At 47.4% G+C, this 18,159-nt stretch overlaps 1 protein-coding gene across 1 annotated transcript in view; it reads left to right on the top strand.

Moving 5' to 3' along the window:
- LOC148008694 (plant intracellular Ras-group-related LRR protein 6-like) overlaps positions 1 to 18,159 on the top strand; it is a 108,320-nt gene that overhangs the window by 71,371 nt on the left and 18,790 nt on the right. Inside the window, exons 14-15 of the mRNA XM_087674068.1 lie at positions 6,297 to 6,388; positions 6,571 to 6,708. Coding sequence (XP_087530194.1) covers positions 6,297 to 6,388; positions 6,571 to 6,708 — 230 coding nt within the window. The remainder of the gene's footprint in view (positions 1 to 6,296; positions 6,389 to 6,570; positions 6,709 to 18,159) is intronic.

Here is an 18,159-nt window from a genome sequence, read left to right as displayed (position 1 = left end):
CGTCAATTAGCCATGCTGAGAGTCGTGACTCTTTGCACTGGTAAAAACGGGCCGGTTGTGCCAGGGCCCACTCCATCACATCCCGTGGAGCTTTCCACTGTGGAGGGGCTCGAAAAATGATGCTCAAGTGCGGGACCTCAGCACCAGCCCACCAGTTAATGTCCATCATGCAGCCAGGCCACTGCTGCGCGAACAATGCTAGTCCTCATCTCCCATCCACTGGGAGATGTGGTCCTCCACTTGACTCTTTAACTCCTCTATCTGTATGGTTGTCCAAACCCTTGAGTGGGAGGACTGAAGGAAGAAGGCGTAGTTTGGTCCATCCGATGGTTCTAGTAGATGGACCTTGCCCCTCCTTGACTTGCGAACCACAAAGATCCCCACCTCTAGAGGTAGTGGGAACTCTCAGTGCTCCGTAACTCTTATGTAGGACCATGAGCCACTGCGGAAGAACTCTTGTGGCAACAGTTGTGCCTGTCTCGGTAAAGTGTGATGAGCGGCAAGGGCAGATGAGCTGGTGGTTGTATGGGAGGGGGAGAACTGCTAGTGCGAGGAGGATATAGGCGTATGGGGCTCATCACCTCCTGTGGGAGGGGGGGGGTTGGTTCTGGGGGGGATCACTAGAACCGGGGGCGGATCAGAGGGGGGGTGTGCTCGACAGGGGAGGTGGTGGGAGGAGAGAAGATTGAGGGATGGTGGGATGGTCGGAGGTGCATGGCGGGTTGGGGGGGGGGGGCTGATGGCCCTGGAAGGGGGGGGGGGGCGTGGGCTCGGGTCAGTGGGGTAGGCATGGGAGGTGGGGGAGGGTGGGTGTGTGGGTGGTGGGCTCTTTGGTGCAGTAGTCTGTGGCGCGGGTGTTGGACGTGGGGGGCTGCGGCCCTGTTGGGTGGGTGGGCAGGGGGAGCTACAGAGTGCTTTGCCGAGGGGGCGTTGCTCGCCCCCTTGCTCCTTGTTGACGAGGCTGTGTCTGCGGAGGCCCCCCTGTTGTTTCTCTCTCTGTCGTCTTTGGACCCGTGTGAAGCCGTCAGCAACCACCTGTGGGCCTGTTGACGGAGCCGCCTTGGCTCCGAAGCGCGTACAGTCAACTGTCTGATGCCCAAAGTCATGGTAGCGTAGGCACTGCCTTGGTTGCCTGGTCACAATGACCTGTTGCCTAAAAGAGTGACCTCTAGCCTCTATCTCTAGGAACTTGGGTATACTCTTTGTGTCTTTTATGGCCACCCGTACCTTGGGGACTCCTGCAGCTGTCAAAGCATCCGCGAAGGAGGCAGGGAGAATTGTGCGGAAGAGCCGACCAAAGTCCTCCACTAACTGGCGGTACTCTACTGCCAGTCCAGGAAAAAGTAAAGTGACTGGGTGTTGGAGAAAACTGTTGTGGAGCTCAAATGACTCCACTGTGAAGCCGCTGTAGTAGGGGACCATGTGAATGATCCCCTTCGTGGAGGCATAGGGCGAGCTCTCCACTAACTCCCAAGCTGCATCCGCGGAGGTGAGACGAACCATGAAGATCCCATGGCCCATGAAGACAGCCTCCACAATCTGCGCTGTGACAATGCGCAGCGTGGAGTGGAGCCAGTCTCGAAGCTGGGCCCTGGCTGGAGAGTGTCCTACTACCTGGCTGAAAATTGCTGTTTCTTTAAGCTCCAGTTTAGTGGCACGGACGGCCAAGAGGTGTTCCTTAGAGAGGACAACGCGCAAGATGTTTGACTGGGGGCACTTGTAGAATGCACCGGCGTCTGACCAGAGGTTTCCATTGCGCTTCCGTACTGAGAACCTACCAAACACACTGCTTTACTGCTGGAGGGGGGGGGAGTTGCTGCAAATGGAGGGAGCAACCGGGGGGAGGGGGCGAGGGATATGGCGAGGGGGGGGGTTGGATTCTGTTTTTTGATGCTGGTAGAGGCGTCGGGCGCCACGGATGACGGCGTGGGAGGCGTGTAGGCAGGTGGCCGCAGGGTGGAAGAGACGGGAGAGAACGTGGGAGAGGTCAAAGGTACACAGGGCGGGGGGGTGCAGGCACATCATGGTGGCGGGGGCGCAGGCACAGTGTGGTGGTAGGGGCGCAGGGCCGGGGGGGGGGGGGGGGCAGGCACAGCGTGGTGGCGGGGGCGGCGCAAGCACAGCGTGATGGTGGGGGTCACAGGGCAGCATGATGCAATGGTGAGGCAGGAGAAGTGTGATGTGGTGGTGCAGCGTTGACAACGACCAGGGGGGGCAGCGTGATAGCGAGGAGGCGGTGTAGTTCACGGGGCACGTGGGCGAGGGCAGCGGCACGTTGGTCGGGAGTCGTGATGGAGCTATAGTAGTTAGTACATTACAATGTCAGTTTGGAGACATCTTCTTGAGAGCTATCACAAGCCCTATATTAGGATGAGCAAGCATGAATCTTGCTCATCTTTGTAGCCCTTAAAAACACAACCGAAGCCTTAATGTCTCTCAATGAGCAGGTCCGCAAGTTGTTATTGATTGGTTGTCGCAAAACATCTATGTCGTGGAAAGGCAAAGTGTTATCACTAGCTAGTCTTGGGTCTTGGCCAATGTGTGGCCTATCATGATGGTCATGTAATTGCTAGGGGTGAAGGATCACCACTCTAAAAGAGTGTGATTATAGCATGGTTTGACCAGCTCATAGGAGACCCCACACATTTTGGCAATTGCTCTATTGAATGTGTGTTAGTATCACACAAGCATGTGAGAAATGTTCTACCACTAGGTCATCCTCATCTTGGGCCCTCCCATTCTATAATCTATAAATCACATCTCTTATCATTTTCCATGTGAGGAAAGACTAGTATGTTGGCCTATAAGCCTGTGGGGACTTCATGGATGGTTGTTCTAGCACATTATATAGATGTCTCCCATAGTCAAGCCATACATTTGCTGATGTCATTTGTATGGGGGGCCTCTCTCATGAAACATTTTCCATGCACTCTTGCTATCCCATCCAAAAAATAGCTAATACATCTTTGCCTTTGCTTTTGCCAAGTAGACTTGCTTCTTCTTATGCACAAGGCATTGAAGAGTGTTCTTGCTTGACGATGTGTCCGAGTGCCTAGCTATTTTGGGTTGTACTAGTGTGTGGGTCTATATTAGGGCAAGATGTGTGGGAATGCATACATGGTTGATCCATGTAGGACCTGTGTAAAGTCTCTTGTACATTCCTCCAATGATATGCTCAAATCCAATGTTTGTAAGCTAGTGCGCAGAGAGCCACTATAGACATGAGGTATCCTCTGTTTAGTAGTGTTTGGGATGTTTAGGGAGGCATGGTGTTCCATTTCTCCTATGTCCACAAGAGATCACAAATGTCAAAACAGCATGATCTCCTGTTATGCCAATTGTTTTCTTAGATACCTTAAAGTTTTTGATGTTTGGTATCAATGCTGGTGAGCCTAGCAGGTATTCCACAATGCTTGCCCCTTCTTTGTGATTTCAACATGTTAAGAGTGTTGGATCCTAGCCTTTTGGTATGCCATTAAAGATGGCTAGTCTATGTGCACTTACCAAGGCCAATAAATATGTACCATAGGTGCTCACTTCTTATTGGAGATAACAATAAAATAAGACGCCTATGAGAATGCTAAAAGTAAGTGTACAATGAGACAATGTTAGAGTACATGGATGCCTAATGTCATCTCGTTGGTAGAATGAAAGAAAAGTCCTGATCTAACTATAATATTCAAGGAATTGTAGTGGAGACTAGGAAACTGGAAGGTACACCTGGAGTTGTATGTGTAAATTGTTTGGATGCTGTAGCTGATCTCAAGATTTGAGCATGATGCCACCTATGAGGTAGTTCGTAACCACTCAGCAGATTTGCCTGGAAGTGAGACTTTGGGCTTAGATGCCTTTGGTACAAGTTGCAACCCCATATCTCTGCTCCACATAGTAGTGTAGGTGTGACTAGGTTGTAGCATTTGACTGTGATTGTGCCCCAATTCAACTTGTAGTTCACATGTGCACAACTTAATTATTGCCAAAGCAATAAGTTGAAAATTCACGTCCCTATGACACACTCTCTTGGACTTGTAGCGGTCTCTTCTGGAAGCTTGTGCCATTCTTCCATCTATGGAGAAGAATCTGCGTGGAAAAACTACTTATGCCTCATCAAATATCTTTGGTACGGGGTCATCTTGAGATGTGGTGATTTAGGGCTGCAACCAAAGGACATTAAAGACATGCTCTGTCTTTCAAGTTAGTGGAAGATGGAGCTTCTTAGAGGCACGAGTAATCTTCTTGAAAATAGAAATGGGCAGGATGTGAGCAGGCACCTTGTACACATCTAGCCCACATGGTTGAACAATTCACCTTGTAATGCAAAGATTTCCATGTAGATGACATCACTTGTGTTTATTCCCTATTCAATGTAAAGCTTTGCTGCTGTGATTATCTTTCTGTTTATTGAGTCCAAAATACTAAAGCAGCTCACAAATTCTATTCGCTTCAGGAAAGATTGACATTTGAGTCATAAACTTAGCAGCCAACATGGCACTTCATGTGGAATTTGCTTTTGTAGGATAAAAGAGAAACTCATTCAAGACATTACCTGGTCACATGACTCAGTACACACATATCACTTCAAAAATTGAACACCAGTTGGTTCCAAAACTCTCGTTGGGCATCTAATTATATGTTAAAACATGACAAATCTAAATCAGCTCAAAAAAATGAAACAAAGCACACCAAAAATGAGAGTGATCTTCATTTCTCTATCTGGAAAGTGGGCTTCACCAACTAGATACAAGTGCCTTATGGAGAACTGTATTAACATTGTCACCTGTGGTAGTGCCAAGTAATATTGCTACTCTACCACTGGATTGCGAGACTTTCTGCTCTTAGCTGTATAATCATGCCAATATGACCAAGTTAAGTGGTGCATTGGAGAACAAGGGCCTGGGATGACAATCATCAACGCGAAGATGCTGGAATTTGGTTGTAACCCAAAAGATTGTAGAAAGGAGAATACTTCTGTAGTCTGCTGGGACAGATTGAGTTGATTTTGTCAATTGCTGATTGCACAAGCACATAAAGTATGGAATATGATTGTTTTCATTAGGAACACAATCATTGAAATTGTCCTTGAAATTATAAGGCAGTTATACAATATCAAACATGATCAAACTTTTCATTTGCTCTGGTAGCATGATTATGCCCACATCTATTATGTTGGGTGTCCCTTTATCCTCCCAAGTCAATCTGGTTGGAGCTTGCACGTCAGCATGAACAGCATGACAGCAGGTTCTGAAAAAGGCGAAGCATTCTCATTTGGCTGTGCAAGATGGAAATTTTGGAGAAATGTGATGATTTTGTCATTGGAGAAGATGGTGATTGTGGAGAATCGTGATCCACATGGCTAATCTTCATGTATTCTGCTAGCTATGTTGCTTGAAGCTGCTCAACACACAGAACGTTTGGAGCGATTGCTAGACTAACATCCATAAGTACATTAGTTTTGCCTGAAGATCGAGACATATCTGAAGTGTGATGCTGTCACCACCCTTTCAACCATGCTTACATAATCTGATGTTGGACAGTTTATTAGGGAAGCTTGATCCAATGTCATAGATATAGTGGACTTCACATACCAAACTGTATCTCATTTGTATTTTCTGTGTGTTCTAGTATTTGCTTTGCATGATGAGACATTTGAATGTTCATGGAGTTGTTATAACCACCTTCCTTGGTTGCATAGGCCGAGCAAATGTCCAGGAATCACTGACCTCACACTACCTTCTCAGCAATACTCCAGAATTTGATGCTAGACATTCTAGAGAATAGATTATGGTTGTACTCTGTCATTTGTGAATTCAGTGATACTCCAGAACCCCATGCTAGACTTCCTAGAGTGTAAATTATAGCCTTGTCCTTATTGCCTGTAATTGTTATTATTTGTTGTTTTTATTCTCCCTGTGAACCAGTTCATTGTCCTTGTATGAGAGGCTGTTTTGAAAAGAAGCATAATTTCAAATTTGTGCTAACCCAAAATTTTAATCTCATAATGGTTGAGAATTTTTGCCCTTTTCCATACGGACACGGAATTATTGATTTCACACATCCGGTCCCACCAACCATACAAGTATGATTCCAATTATCATTGTAATTGCTGTCAGTTTATCTTTCTCCTTATTTCCATAATTGCTAAGGTACAAAGGCTCAGCCACAAACTCTTTTATCAGTCCTACTTTGAAATATTTGTGCTGAATTAATAAACTAGAGTTTTGCAAATGGAAGCTCTTTTGTCGCTTCAAGTTAAGCAAGCAATACAATTTTATGAATGGAGGATTGGTCACTTTCAGATGCCAAAGTCACTCCTGCATCTGGAAATGTCTTTGGAGCAGACGTTCAAGAACAAGTTGTTGTGGCCATCCGAAACGCTTCTTCTAGTAAGGTTAGGAAAAATCAGCTTGAGTTTTGTCCTGCTTGCATTGCAACTGTGAAATTTGTAACTCTTCAAAGCTTTCTCCACCTTCCCATTCCCGTTTGCAAACCAGGGTCAGTTTAATTTTAACTAAAGCATTGACAATGCAAGTTGAATGAATTTAATTACTGCAATTTTAATGCTTTTTCTAGACGTTATCCTTCTCTGCAATGGGCTTAGAAAGTATTCCTCCTGCTGTTTGGGAAACTGGAGATATAACTAGCCTTGACTTATCTCGCAATCGAATAAAAGGACTGCCTTCAGAGTTGTCTAATTGTAGCTCCTTGGAGGTAAGATGCAATCTGCATTTTGGTCTTCCTAAGTAGGCCAGTAGCTATGCTAAATGTGTCCTTAATGTGACTGAATGTGATTCTTATGTTCAATGTATGCGCACAGACGTGTCAAGAATTCTGATCAATCATGTGTGCTTTATACTTGAAATTTACAAGCACTGGTAGGACATTCTTGTACATATCTCAGATCCATATGCAGAAAACTCCCATCTTGCTAAATACCTTCTTTGCAAGTACTTAAAGTTATTTGATACCTGAGAAAAGAATAACCAACAAGCTCGTCCTCTGCATGTAGCATTCTGTGTATTAATGCCTGGGACACTGATGATGGTAAAACTGTACAAATAACCATTCAAACTGCTTTGATGGCATCTAAATTGATGTTCCTGCATTTGAAGGCCCTGGCAAGAAGAGACTATCTGCAGTATTTTCTGAGTTGAGTAGACTTGAGGAGAGGTTGCAGACATAAAGGCTCTTTAAGTGCACTGGAGCCTTTCTTGTGTGAAATTGCAGAGGCTTGTGGAATGCTGAAGTTTATGTTGCTCACTGAGTGACAAGCATGGATCAGCACAGGTGAACACTAATAGATCACCAGAGCATCAGTTCCGAATTTAGGAGGCAAGTTCCAGCTAGCATTGGGAAGAGCAGGACCTTGGTTAGGAAAATGCAAGAGTTGCAGGTCACAAACCGAAATCAACTGGTTCCACACTAGCTGCAGGTAGGCAGATGTGGTCCTCAGCACTTTGTCAAGCTGGCATGTCTAGCAAATTCTTAATTGACCTCGTTTGCAAAGGCAAACTTAAGTGGGCAGTAGTTTAACAGTTAAAGAACAGATTCTTTCAGCCTTTTCTGTTATCTTTTCAGCTTGAGAAGTATCACCAATTCTTGGGCTGGCTTACTTTCTTATTTAAAACTTTTGGTTAAAAATGTGTCTAGTTATATAACTTAGAAAAAATTTTCAATGAAGAATATGTGCTCAACAGTCAGCTGTCTCAAAATCACAAAACAATTATATATGCAAGCCTGTCAAGGCAGCGTGGGGGTTTATGGGTAAAAGAAGGCATGGAGGGGGAATGTACTGGACTCCCAGAGCTGCCCGCTTGTGTAGTGAAAAACAGGCTGTGCTCACCCCAAGTGAGCATGAAGTGCTGTCGGAGCTTGTGACAGGCCTGGAGCTCACTCAATGATGGAGTGAGTGGATAACTAGTCCCAATGATGGAGTGAGTGGATAATAGATGTCCAAATCTTTGCCAAGGTTGTGTATACTAAGAGGCTCTCACCAGCAAATATCATTTGACATTGTGCCTTCTAGATGTGCCACCTTGTGAGGCTCCCTATGATCTCCCAAACATCTGAACATGGCATCAGGGCTCCAGTACGTAGCCGTTCAGCAGTACCTTCAAGTCGACCATAGTGCAAGAGCTTGCCTAAATGATAAAGATTGTATCATGCATCTTTGCCTTGTATAGTAGATGGCAGCCTGGCTAACCGATTGCCAACAAAAGGTCCCCTAGGATTTCAACCCCAGGCTTGGTGCAACTTGACGGAGAAGATGTTGTTGAGCTAAAAAGTGCATGACAAACTTAAAACATTCCATCAGCTCTTTAAAACAGCTCCAAAACATGCTATTGCCAAAATTCCATTAAAATTACTAGATTTTCCTAGAGAGTGTATATGTCCCATAAGCCAAACCCTAATTTGGGAGGATCCACATCTATAAATAGGAGGCTGCCCTTCCACTTAGCCCTATCTTGTCTTGCAGATTGTTGATGCCCAATCTACTGTTGTCTAGACCCCTCTCCAGGCTGAAACCTCAGTTTGTGCTGCTGTCTACCAGCTAGGCTCCTACATTCAGCCTCCATTCTTGTGGCGTTTGCTGCCATTCATCCATCACCAGCCAGCAGATGCCATCAGATAGGCTGCATTTTGCAGTCTGCCCTGTTTGTTCAACTGCCATGTCATCATACAGGCTGCGTTTTGCTGACTGGATAGTCCATACAGCTGCAAGGTCATCAATGCTGCTTTCACTAGGTGATTTTTGCCAAGTGTTTACTGGTTGCAGCTGCCACCTTGATCTTCCACTGCTATCTGGAGCTGTCCGCTATTGTTCTGGACTCTTCATCTCATCGGATCAGTCATCTTCAGTCTCAGCCTTGTGTTTTTGGGACAGCTTGCATTCTTGTTTACAGCAGCTGATCACTGTTTGGAAGCTGCTTGCTGCAATTTGGGATCCATTCAATGGATGACACACTCTCTAGCTCGTTTCTCTGTTCCTTGCTCCTTCTGAGATGTGGGAGTTTGAGGTATCGTATTCACTCTACTGCATTGAGCATTGTACTATTCATTCTTCATTCTTCTTTTGTGTTTATTGTCTGTGAGCTACTCTTCACCTGCGAGTTCTATTGTTATAACTCTGTGCCTTGTTGTACATAATGTATGTATTTATTGTTGGGTTTGACTCACGTCTACACTCACAGAGGAGTGTTGGTGATCCTTGGTAGGACACCGGAGCACTTTTTACTCTCCTTATGAGAGGCTTTTCCACCCAATTATATTCTTCTTTATTTTATGTGCTTATGTTACACAATTCGGGCTCTTATCATGTTTTACACCTTTCCGGTGTGAACACATATTAACATACCTAAGGTTTAAGGGGTGTACTTTGTACTCTTAGCTAAGCTTCTATCTGTTTGTCTCTCACATTTGGTATCAGAGCTGAGGTTCGGCTCAGTTTCAGCTCCTCCCAGCAGCACCTGGATCTGTTTGCTGACTGTAGCACCAGTTTTGCTGGTCCAGTCCAACACCCGACAGCTTAGCTACTTCGCTAGCTGCCAGCTAGCGCTGCCCATCTGCAGCACCACGAATAGTGCCACCAGCAGTAGCGCCAGCAGCTAGCACCTCCCTAGCTTGTGCTAGGTTTGCCACTTGCGCCGTGCTCCAGCGCCGCTTGTGCCCTACCCCAGTCGCATGCAGTCTGTCCTATGATGCTGTCACTAGCTTGGTCCACCCGCCATCTCGGCTGAGTGCCACCTGTCTCTGCTCCAGCTCCGCGCCTCCAGCATCTTGATACCAGGCTAGTTGGCTCAAAGCTAGCATTAGAGGTAAAAGGAGAAATTTATCCATTTTTTAATTCAAAATTTGAATTTCAGATAAGGGGCTTTTGCTCGGGCAGGCTATTTCTGCTGCAAGACGTGTCTGGGATACATTTATTGGAGAAATTTCTTGAATTTCGGGCTAGAAATTTGGGGCTCTTTGGTTCAGTGTAGAAGTTGGCAAATGTACATCGGGCTCAGTCTGAAATAGACTGAAATTGTGCATTTTGGACAACAAAATTTTGGGATTTTTGCTTTTTTTGTGCTGTTGAGCACTATTTGTGCATTGAACACTGTGTACATTGGACAGTTTTGACAGAGTGTGATCAGATTTATTAATTACAGCATGGTGTTTGCTGCAATTTCTAGAAATTCTCAGATTTCCAAGTTGGTCCAGCTTTAGGTCTTGCTCTTGTGCTCTTTGAAAAGGTGACATTTGTCATGGGAAATCAAGGACAGAGTGATATATGCACATATGTATCCAAGGAGGATAGATTGGATGGCAACAACTATTCTCTATGGTCTTTCACGATGAAAAATATATTGATTGCAAAAAGTCTTTGGGATTATGTTAGTGGTGAAGAAGTTTATCTTGGAGTTATGGCTCTTGCAACACCTCCTTAAGGAGGACGTGATCAAAGGCCCGCTCCAACTCAACCACTTCTTGGAGATTAGCAATACAAAAGACTTGGAACACACGGGATGCTCAAGCATTGTCGCTGATTTCATTGGCAGTTCAGCGGTCTATAATCCCGCACATATGGTCTGCAGCTTCTTCACGAGAAGCATGGTTGACACTTGAGCGGGTGTCATTGTTGGAAAAAACGACACGTATCTCTTTCTTGAAGAAAGAGCTTGAGAATGTGAAGATGTATGAAGGTGATTCCATGTAGGATCATCTTAACAAAATTGAGGACTTGTGAGAGTAGCTAATGAATGTAGATAAGTATTATTTGGATGCACAGTTTTTTTTTTTTTTTTTGGTCAAGTAAAAAGTGGCTGATTATATTACTCAAAAAAACTGATTACAACGGGGTGCTCATGCTCAACAGACTAGCTGGAGCTGATACAAAGTCACAAATACATCATGTATACAAGCCTCTCAAGGCAGTCTGGGAGGGATAGGGGCAAGAAGCCATGGAGGGGGGTTGTATCGCCATCTGGGGCTGCTTGCCTGCATTACGAAAAACAGGTTCTAGCTGCATCATGTGCGCATGAACTGACAACGTAGCTCTTGACTAGCCCTGGACTCGCCCTGCACCTAATCCCATCAATCACGGAGGGAGTGGATGATGGAGCTCCATAGCTCTACTAAGGTCGCTTGTAGTGAAAGTCTCTCTCCACTGAAAGCCTCCTGACACTCCACCTTCCAGATATGCCATCCAGTAAGACTCCCTATGATCTCCCATACCTCCGAGTAGTTTGCTGTGGGGTCTAGTACCTGGTAGATGGGTAGAGCCTCCAAACCAACCACTGCGCACGAACCTGCCTCAATAATGAAAATCGTGTCCTGCATCCCGGCCTCATACAGAAGGTGATGGCCCTGGCTGACTGCCTGCCAGTAGAAAGCTCCCCATGAAATACATCGAAAGCTGGGTGCTATACGATGAAGGATGCGGCATGCTCCTCTCCACACGAGCTGCGCTGTCTCGTAGGACCAAAGACAATGCTTTGGGTTTTCCAGAGGTTGCTGTATGCACTGCTTACAACCTCCCTCCTTCTGCATCTAGGCAAGCCAACTTCCCACCGCCAAGCCTCCATGTGCCACCAGCCATAAGAAATACGAAACCCTCCTCCGCCTCCAGCTATCCCATAGGCGGCGCCAAAAGGTTCGTAGGAAAGGCTCTGTGATATTTTGCTCCGCCCAGTGCCTGCTACGTGACGACGTCCAATCCATATCCTCCTGCATCAATACGTGTCTGCCAATCCTGGCAGTGTACTCTAGGAACCTTGGTGGCTTCTTACCGACCACAGTGGCCGGCCATAGCCACTCTCTTGGATCCCACTCCAGCTCATCAAGTGGTCTGCCCTCCCAGATCCAGAGGCATCACTCCCTGAGCTCCTTCTAGAAGACATAGGGGTCCAGTTGCCATGTCTTCCCCTGTAGGCGCACCATCCGAATCCTCCTCCACGAAAGGGTAGCTATCCCCTCATCCTGCTGCCCTCTGTCCAAGGCCAGACGCCCCCCTTCTTGCACACTAAAGAAAGTCCCTTGCGGGGCGCCGCCCACTCTACTTGCCACCTGTAGGGAGATGCTTGCTGGTAAAAACCTAGCGGCCCATACCTCTCGGGGCTCTATCGCGAAATCCAGAAGTAGTACTGTCAGTCTTTGCCCACTGTGCTGAGCCCACTCTGTCGCCTCAAAGAAGGTAAATACATTGTCTAGGATGCTTCTGTCCTGGACAAAGCCTGTTTGTGTGTCATGGATGATGTCTGGAAGCATGGGGCGTAGTCGCTTACCAATCATCTTTGCCAGTGCCTTATAGGCCATTGATAATAAGGTGATCGGTCTCCACTGGGAAGGGTGCTAGGAGGGAGCGTCCCATCTCCTCTGTGACAAGGGATGGGATGTGATCCCAGACCTGCTGCCTACATCTTAGTCCCTGTAGCTGAGGCTATCTCCTGCTGGAAAAGGCGCGTGTAGTAGTCTGTGGCAATCTCCATCACCTCGTCTAGGCTAGAACGAGTCCTCCCATACTGATCCAAGAGGCTGCGTATTTGCTCTCCTGCGGTGCGAGGCTGGTGCAACTGGAAGAACTCCCTGCATATGGTATCCCCCTTCCGTGCCCAAGAGGCTGTTGAGGTGCCGAAAGAGAACTCAAAGCGCTTGTTCTCTAGGCTAGCAATGGCTGCTCACGCGCGCACCTCATGTTCGCGGAGGTTGGGATCTCCTGGTGCCTTCGTAGTAATCTCTGCGTGGTTGCAAGGTCTTGCCGGAGTGCTCTCTCCTCCTCCTAGCACTGTTGCCTGGCCTGTAAGGCTGCCTCTTGGCAAATTCTGCTCGAACCGGCTAGAACCTCAGCAATCTCCTCTGTTATCCGGTCCCTCCTGCCCCACTCTCTGGTTCAAATTTTTTCTATCTGCCTCGTCACCTCCTCCCTCCTATAGATCGAATCAGGGATTCGACAGGATCGTGTGTCTAGAGCAGATGTTGGGGGATCAAGTGCCAGGAGAACCGGGCAATGATCGGATAACGTGGTGCCCGCCAACTGCTCTATCTGGCCTCTAGGAGAGCCTTTCCAGTCTTCCACATAAAACTTGTCCAGCCGCTCCAGCAGGACTCCACCTAGCCGCATGTACCCCAAGAGAAGTCCAACAACCTCTCCCTCTTGTGGAAGGCAGGGTCTTTCCAGGTATCACGTGCTCCTACTGCCATCAGAAAGACCTCCCGTGCCTCCTGCTCCTCCCTAGCCATGCCCTGATAGTTTGTGCCTCTGTCGTGCTGGTCCTCCAAAGCCTTCAGATTGTTGAAGTCTCCTCCTACGATCCAGGAGTCCACCTCTGGGAGTCCATCCACGATCTCCACCCAGAATTTGCTACGTGCCCTAACCTTCGTAGGGGCATAGACATTGAGGACTCCAATGCACGAGTCTCCAATATCGAATTTGATCCATAGAACCTTCCGTGCCACTATCGTTCTGTGGTCTCGTACACATGTGGTGAGACTCGGGCCGATAGAGGTGCATACGCCTCGACTCTTGCCATGGGTACCTATGGCGTGCTCCTAGGATGTGTACGAGCTGCCCGGGAGTACCTTCCCTACTTGCTGGGCCTAGGTGGGGGTGAGCTTGGGCTCCTGTAGAAGTAAGATGTCGATCCGTTCAACAAGGGCAAGTTGCAGCTCTTGCCGAACAATCAACTTCCTAGAACCACGTGCCCCACTGTAGTGGAGACTATTCACATTCCAGGATGCATGGTGTAAGCTCATGGAAAAACCTGTGAGTGACCGAACAGGCATCTGTTCGGTGTGGAAGCGGCTGATGAGGAGGAAAACCTATGAGGCATGCATGTACGCTTTGCCACCGGTCTGAGCGGCGAACTCCAGTCCCCCATGGTGGCCCTTGACTGGACCATAGGGGTGATAGATGCTCTAGGTGGTACTATCAATGCATCTATTAGCCATGCTAAGAGTCGTGACTCTGTACATTGGTAGAAATGGGCCGCCTGTGCCAGGAGCCACTCGATCACATCTCTCGGAGCCCTCAACGGTGGAGGGGCTCGAAGATAATGCTCAAGTGTGGGACCTCGGCACCAACCCACTAGTTAATGTCCATCATGCAACTAGGCCACTGCTGTGCAAACAATGCTAGTTCTTCTTCTCCCATCCACTGGGAGATGTGGTCCGCCACCTAGCTCTTCAACTCCTCCTCTATCTGTGTAGTTGTCCAATCCCCTCAGTGAGAGGATTGAAGAAAGAGGGCGTGAGCTGGTTACTGTGTGGGAGGGGGAAGACTGTTGGTGTGAGGAGGATGTAGGCCTGTGTGGCTCACCATTTCTTGTGGGAGGGGGGGGGGGGTGGGTCTAGGGTGGTTCACCTGAACTAGGTGCGGATCAGGGGGGGTGCTTGGTAGGGGAGGTGGTGGGGGCGAAGAGGATCGAGGGATGGTGGGATAGACGGAGGTGCGTGGCGGGTATGGGGGGGTGGTGGCCCTGGAAAGGGGGGACTGTGGGCCAGGGTCAATGGTGGGGGGGTAGGTGTGGGGCTTGTGGGATCTCAGGTGAGGTAGTCTGTGGCGCGGGTAGTGCATGTGGGGGGGGGTATGGTCCTGCCGGGTGGGGTGGACAAGGGGGCTGTGGAGTGCTTTGCCAAGAGGGGGCCACTCGCTCGCCAACACCCTGCCTGACGAGGCTGGGTTTGAGGAGCTGGCAGCGCCCCCCCTTGCCATCTCCCTCTCTATCGTCTTTGGACCCGTGTGACACCGTTGGCGTCCACCTGCGGACCTGTGGGCGGAGCCGCCTTGGCTCCGAAACGCGTACAAACTGCTGCATGATGCCCAAAGTTGTGGCAGCATAGGCATTGCCCTGGTTGCCCAGTCACAATGACCTGCTGCCTAAAGGAGCGGCTAGGGGAGAAAAGGTGGAGCATAGGAAGGCGCTCAGGGTGGGCGGGCAGGGGGTGAGGGCAGGCCTAGTGCAGGCGAGTGGGCGGGCGGGGCGGATGCAAGGCGAGCAGGGTGGGCGGGTAGGTGGCGGATTCAGGGCGAGCAGGTGGCCTCAAAGCAGGATGGGGAAGGGTTGGCGAAGGGTGGTGCCCAAAGTTGTGGCAGTGCAGGTACTGCCCTGGTTGCCCAGTCACAATGACCTGCTGCCTAAAGGAGCGGCTAGGGGAGAAAAGGTGGAGCGTAGGCAGGCGGTCAAGGGAGTAAGCTCAGGGTGGGCGGGCGGGGGGTGAGGGCAGGCCTAGTGTAGGCAAGTGGGCGGGCGGGGCGGATGCAGGGTGAGCAGGACAGGTGGATGCAAGGTGGGCGGGCAGGCGGCGGATTCAGGGCGAGCAGGCAGCCTCAAAGCAGGGGGGAAGGGTTGGCGAAGGGTGAGACTGGCGAACGGGAGGGAGAAAAGCTGTCAAACGGGGGAGGGGGGTTTTGTAGAATGGGAGAGAGGAGGGTTGGAGAAAGGCGGGGGGGGGGGGGGGGGGGGGGGGACTGGCACAGGCGGGGGGAGAGGAGGATTGGTGCAACGGTAGTTCGAACGGGGACGGGGGGTAGCAACAACGCGATGGCGGGGAGCGTTTTCGTTGGATGTATAGTTGATCTCTTCTACTTCAGATTCATTGCCGCCCTCTTATTTTGCCTTTCATAGGGCTCTAAATCTCACCATGAGAATGTCTCTGCAGCCATCTACTTTCCTTCAGTTGGTTAGTTTGCTCCTAGAAGAAGAGCAAACAAGAAAGAACAGTGGGGTGGATGTAATAGCCTATGAACAAGCTTTTATGTTTAGTGAGGCAGAAGGGCAAGGGCTGCTAGTCTAAAAATGCTCCGTAGAGTTTTGGAAGTTCAGGTACTTCACAAAGCAGCAAGAAATAGGGGGCACGCAAGCCAAGAAGGGCAAGTGCCAGTATTGCAAGAAGCCAGGTCATTACATCACGAAATGTAAGAAGCACATAGCCAAGCGGAAGGAGGAGTTGGGGATGTTTGTATGTGATGCATCTTCTACTACTACTGAGTCTATGTCTTTTGTTGTAGATCGTAACTACTGTTTCTATACTTGCAGTGGTGACTCTTCTTGGGCTGATAGAGTATTTAGCTCTACTAAGGATGCTAGCACTTGGTTCTTTGACAGTGGTGCTTCTAGGCACATTACATCCTGTAGGGGTTTATTTTCCTCTATTATTGTATCTCGTGTTGGCAAGTTTGTGCAGTGTCCCAACAATGCATCTTACCTTGTTAGAGGTATTGGGGAGATTGTGTTGACAACCATTGATGGCTCTACTCTCCATTTACAGGATGCATTATATGTGCTAGTCATAAAGAAGAATTTGCTGTCCATTTCTTCTTTGGCAAAGTATGGTATGCAGGTCACATTTGATGATGACAAATGTATGGTCAAGGATAAAGAATTCTTGACTTTGGTTTTGACTTGCACATTATGTCATGGACTCTATGAGTTAGATACTTATTCGGTTGATTTGTTGGTCTATTTGGCATCTACTCTAACTCCTGCTATATCACAGGTAGAGTTATGGCATGCTTGCTTGGGGCATGTTAACTATGGCAGTTTGATGCTTATGCTATGTACATAGATGCTAGATGGCTTACCTCTCTTAGAGAGACCTCCTGAGCATATCTGTGAGGGATGCATTTTGGGGAAAATGCATCGATTCTTGTTTTCTTGTGATATTGCTTTTAAGGCAACCGCCAGATTACAGATTGTGCATTCGGAAGTATGTGGGCCTATGTAGACATAGTCATTGGGTGGTGGTTGTTATTTCATCATCTTCGTTGATGACTTTACTCGTTTTTGTTAGGTCTACTCATTGGTGAAAAGGTCAAAGGTGTATGATGCATTTTTGGCTTTTGTTGCACTTGCTGAAAATCAATCTGGCTGTAGGATTAAGACTCTGTTTGGAGTGAGGAGGGAAATACATGTCTTCCATGCTGAATAACTTTTTGAAGCAGAATGGCATTGTCCATGAGTATACTATTGCATATACTCCATAGCAAAATGGGGTTGCAGAGAGGAAGAATCAGTCACTTGTGGAGATGGCCAGATGTATATTGAAAGCTAAGAGTTTGCCACATGATTTTTGGATGGAAGCAGTTATGTGTGCTTGCTATGTTTTGAACAAGTGCCCTACCAAGGCATTAAAGAATGTTACTCCTTTTGAGGCTTGGAACAGCCGGAAACCTTCAGTTGGCCATTTTCCTACTTTTGGGTGTGTTGCATATGCTCATATTCCAAAAGTACTAAGAAAGAAGTCGGACAACAAGGTTGTTAAATGCATTTTTGTAGGGTATAACAGTGAGAGCAAAGGATATAGATTGAGAGATCTTGGTTCCAAGAAAGTATTTGTTAGTAAGGATGTGGTTTTTGATGAAAAATCAGAATTATCCCTTGCCAGTTTTGATATATATAAGGCTGCCAATGATGTCTTTGAAGGGCTGCTGCCCATTTCTTTTGGTGATAGAGTTGAAGCATTGATAAATGAACATAATGTTCAGTGAGCTGCTCCATTGAGCAATGCAGAAATTCAGCTATGGCTGATCTGAATATTTAGCAAGATGCTGAATTTGAGATTCAACAGGAACTTGTACACAATCAAGAAGCTAGGCAGATGCCTAGATGGTACTTGCAGATTGAAAGATGGTCATTTGGATGCTTCTATTGTTGGTCTCACTAGAAGACAAGCTCATTTGTACGATCATGTTCGTACAATGGAGTTTGTTATGACATCACATACACTTGATGATGAGGAGCCTGAATGTTTTGCAGATGCACAACAAAGTGTGCATTGGATGGCAGCAATGCAAGCTGAATTTGATACTATCATAAATAATCAAACATGGGATTTAGTGACATTGCCTGTTGGGAAGAAAGCCATTGATACAACGTGGGTTTATAACTTGAAAAGAAATGTAGATGCATCCATTGACAAGTATAAAGGGAGGCTTGTGGCCAAAGGCTATGCATAAAAGAAATGCATTGACTATGAGGAGACACTTGCTCCTTCAAAGCATGGATCCGTGGTGCACGTTTTATCCCATTTGGAGTACTACTAAGAATAAATATGTGGCTACTAAGTTTTTATAATTAAACTCAAAGTTTATTAGATTTTTTATTTTTAGATTTTTCTCTTTGAAATTGATACAATTATTTATAATACAATGTATATTTTCTATTTGACCTATTAAAGGAAGGA

The sequence above is a fragment of the Lygodium microphyllum genome, unplaced genomic scaffold (assembly GCF_053477565.2).
Source record: "Lygodium microphyllum isolate KBCC unplaced genomic scaffold, Lygodium_microphyllum_v1.1.10 scaffold_81, whole genome shotgun sequence".
Classification (NCBI taxonomy): Eukaryota; Viridiplantae; Streptophyta; class Polypodiopsida; order Schizaeales; family Lygodiaceae; genus Lygodium; species Lygodium microphyllum.
Note: the sequence above shows the minus strand (reverse complement) of the source record. Positions and strands in the feature narration are given on the sequence as shown.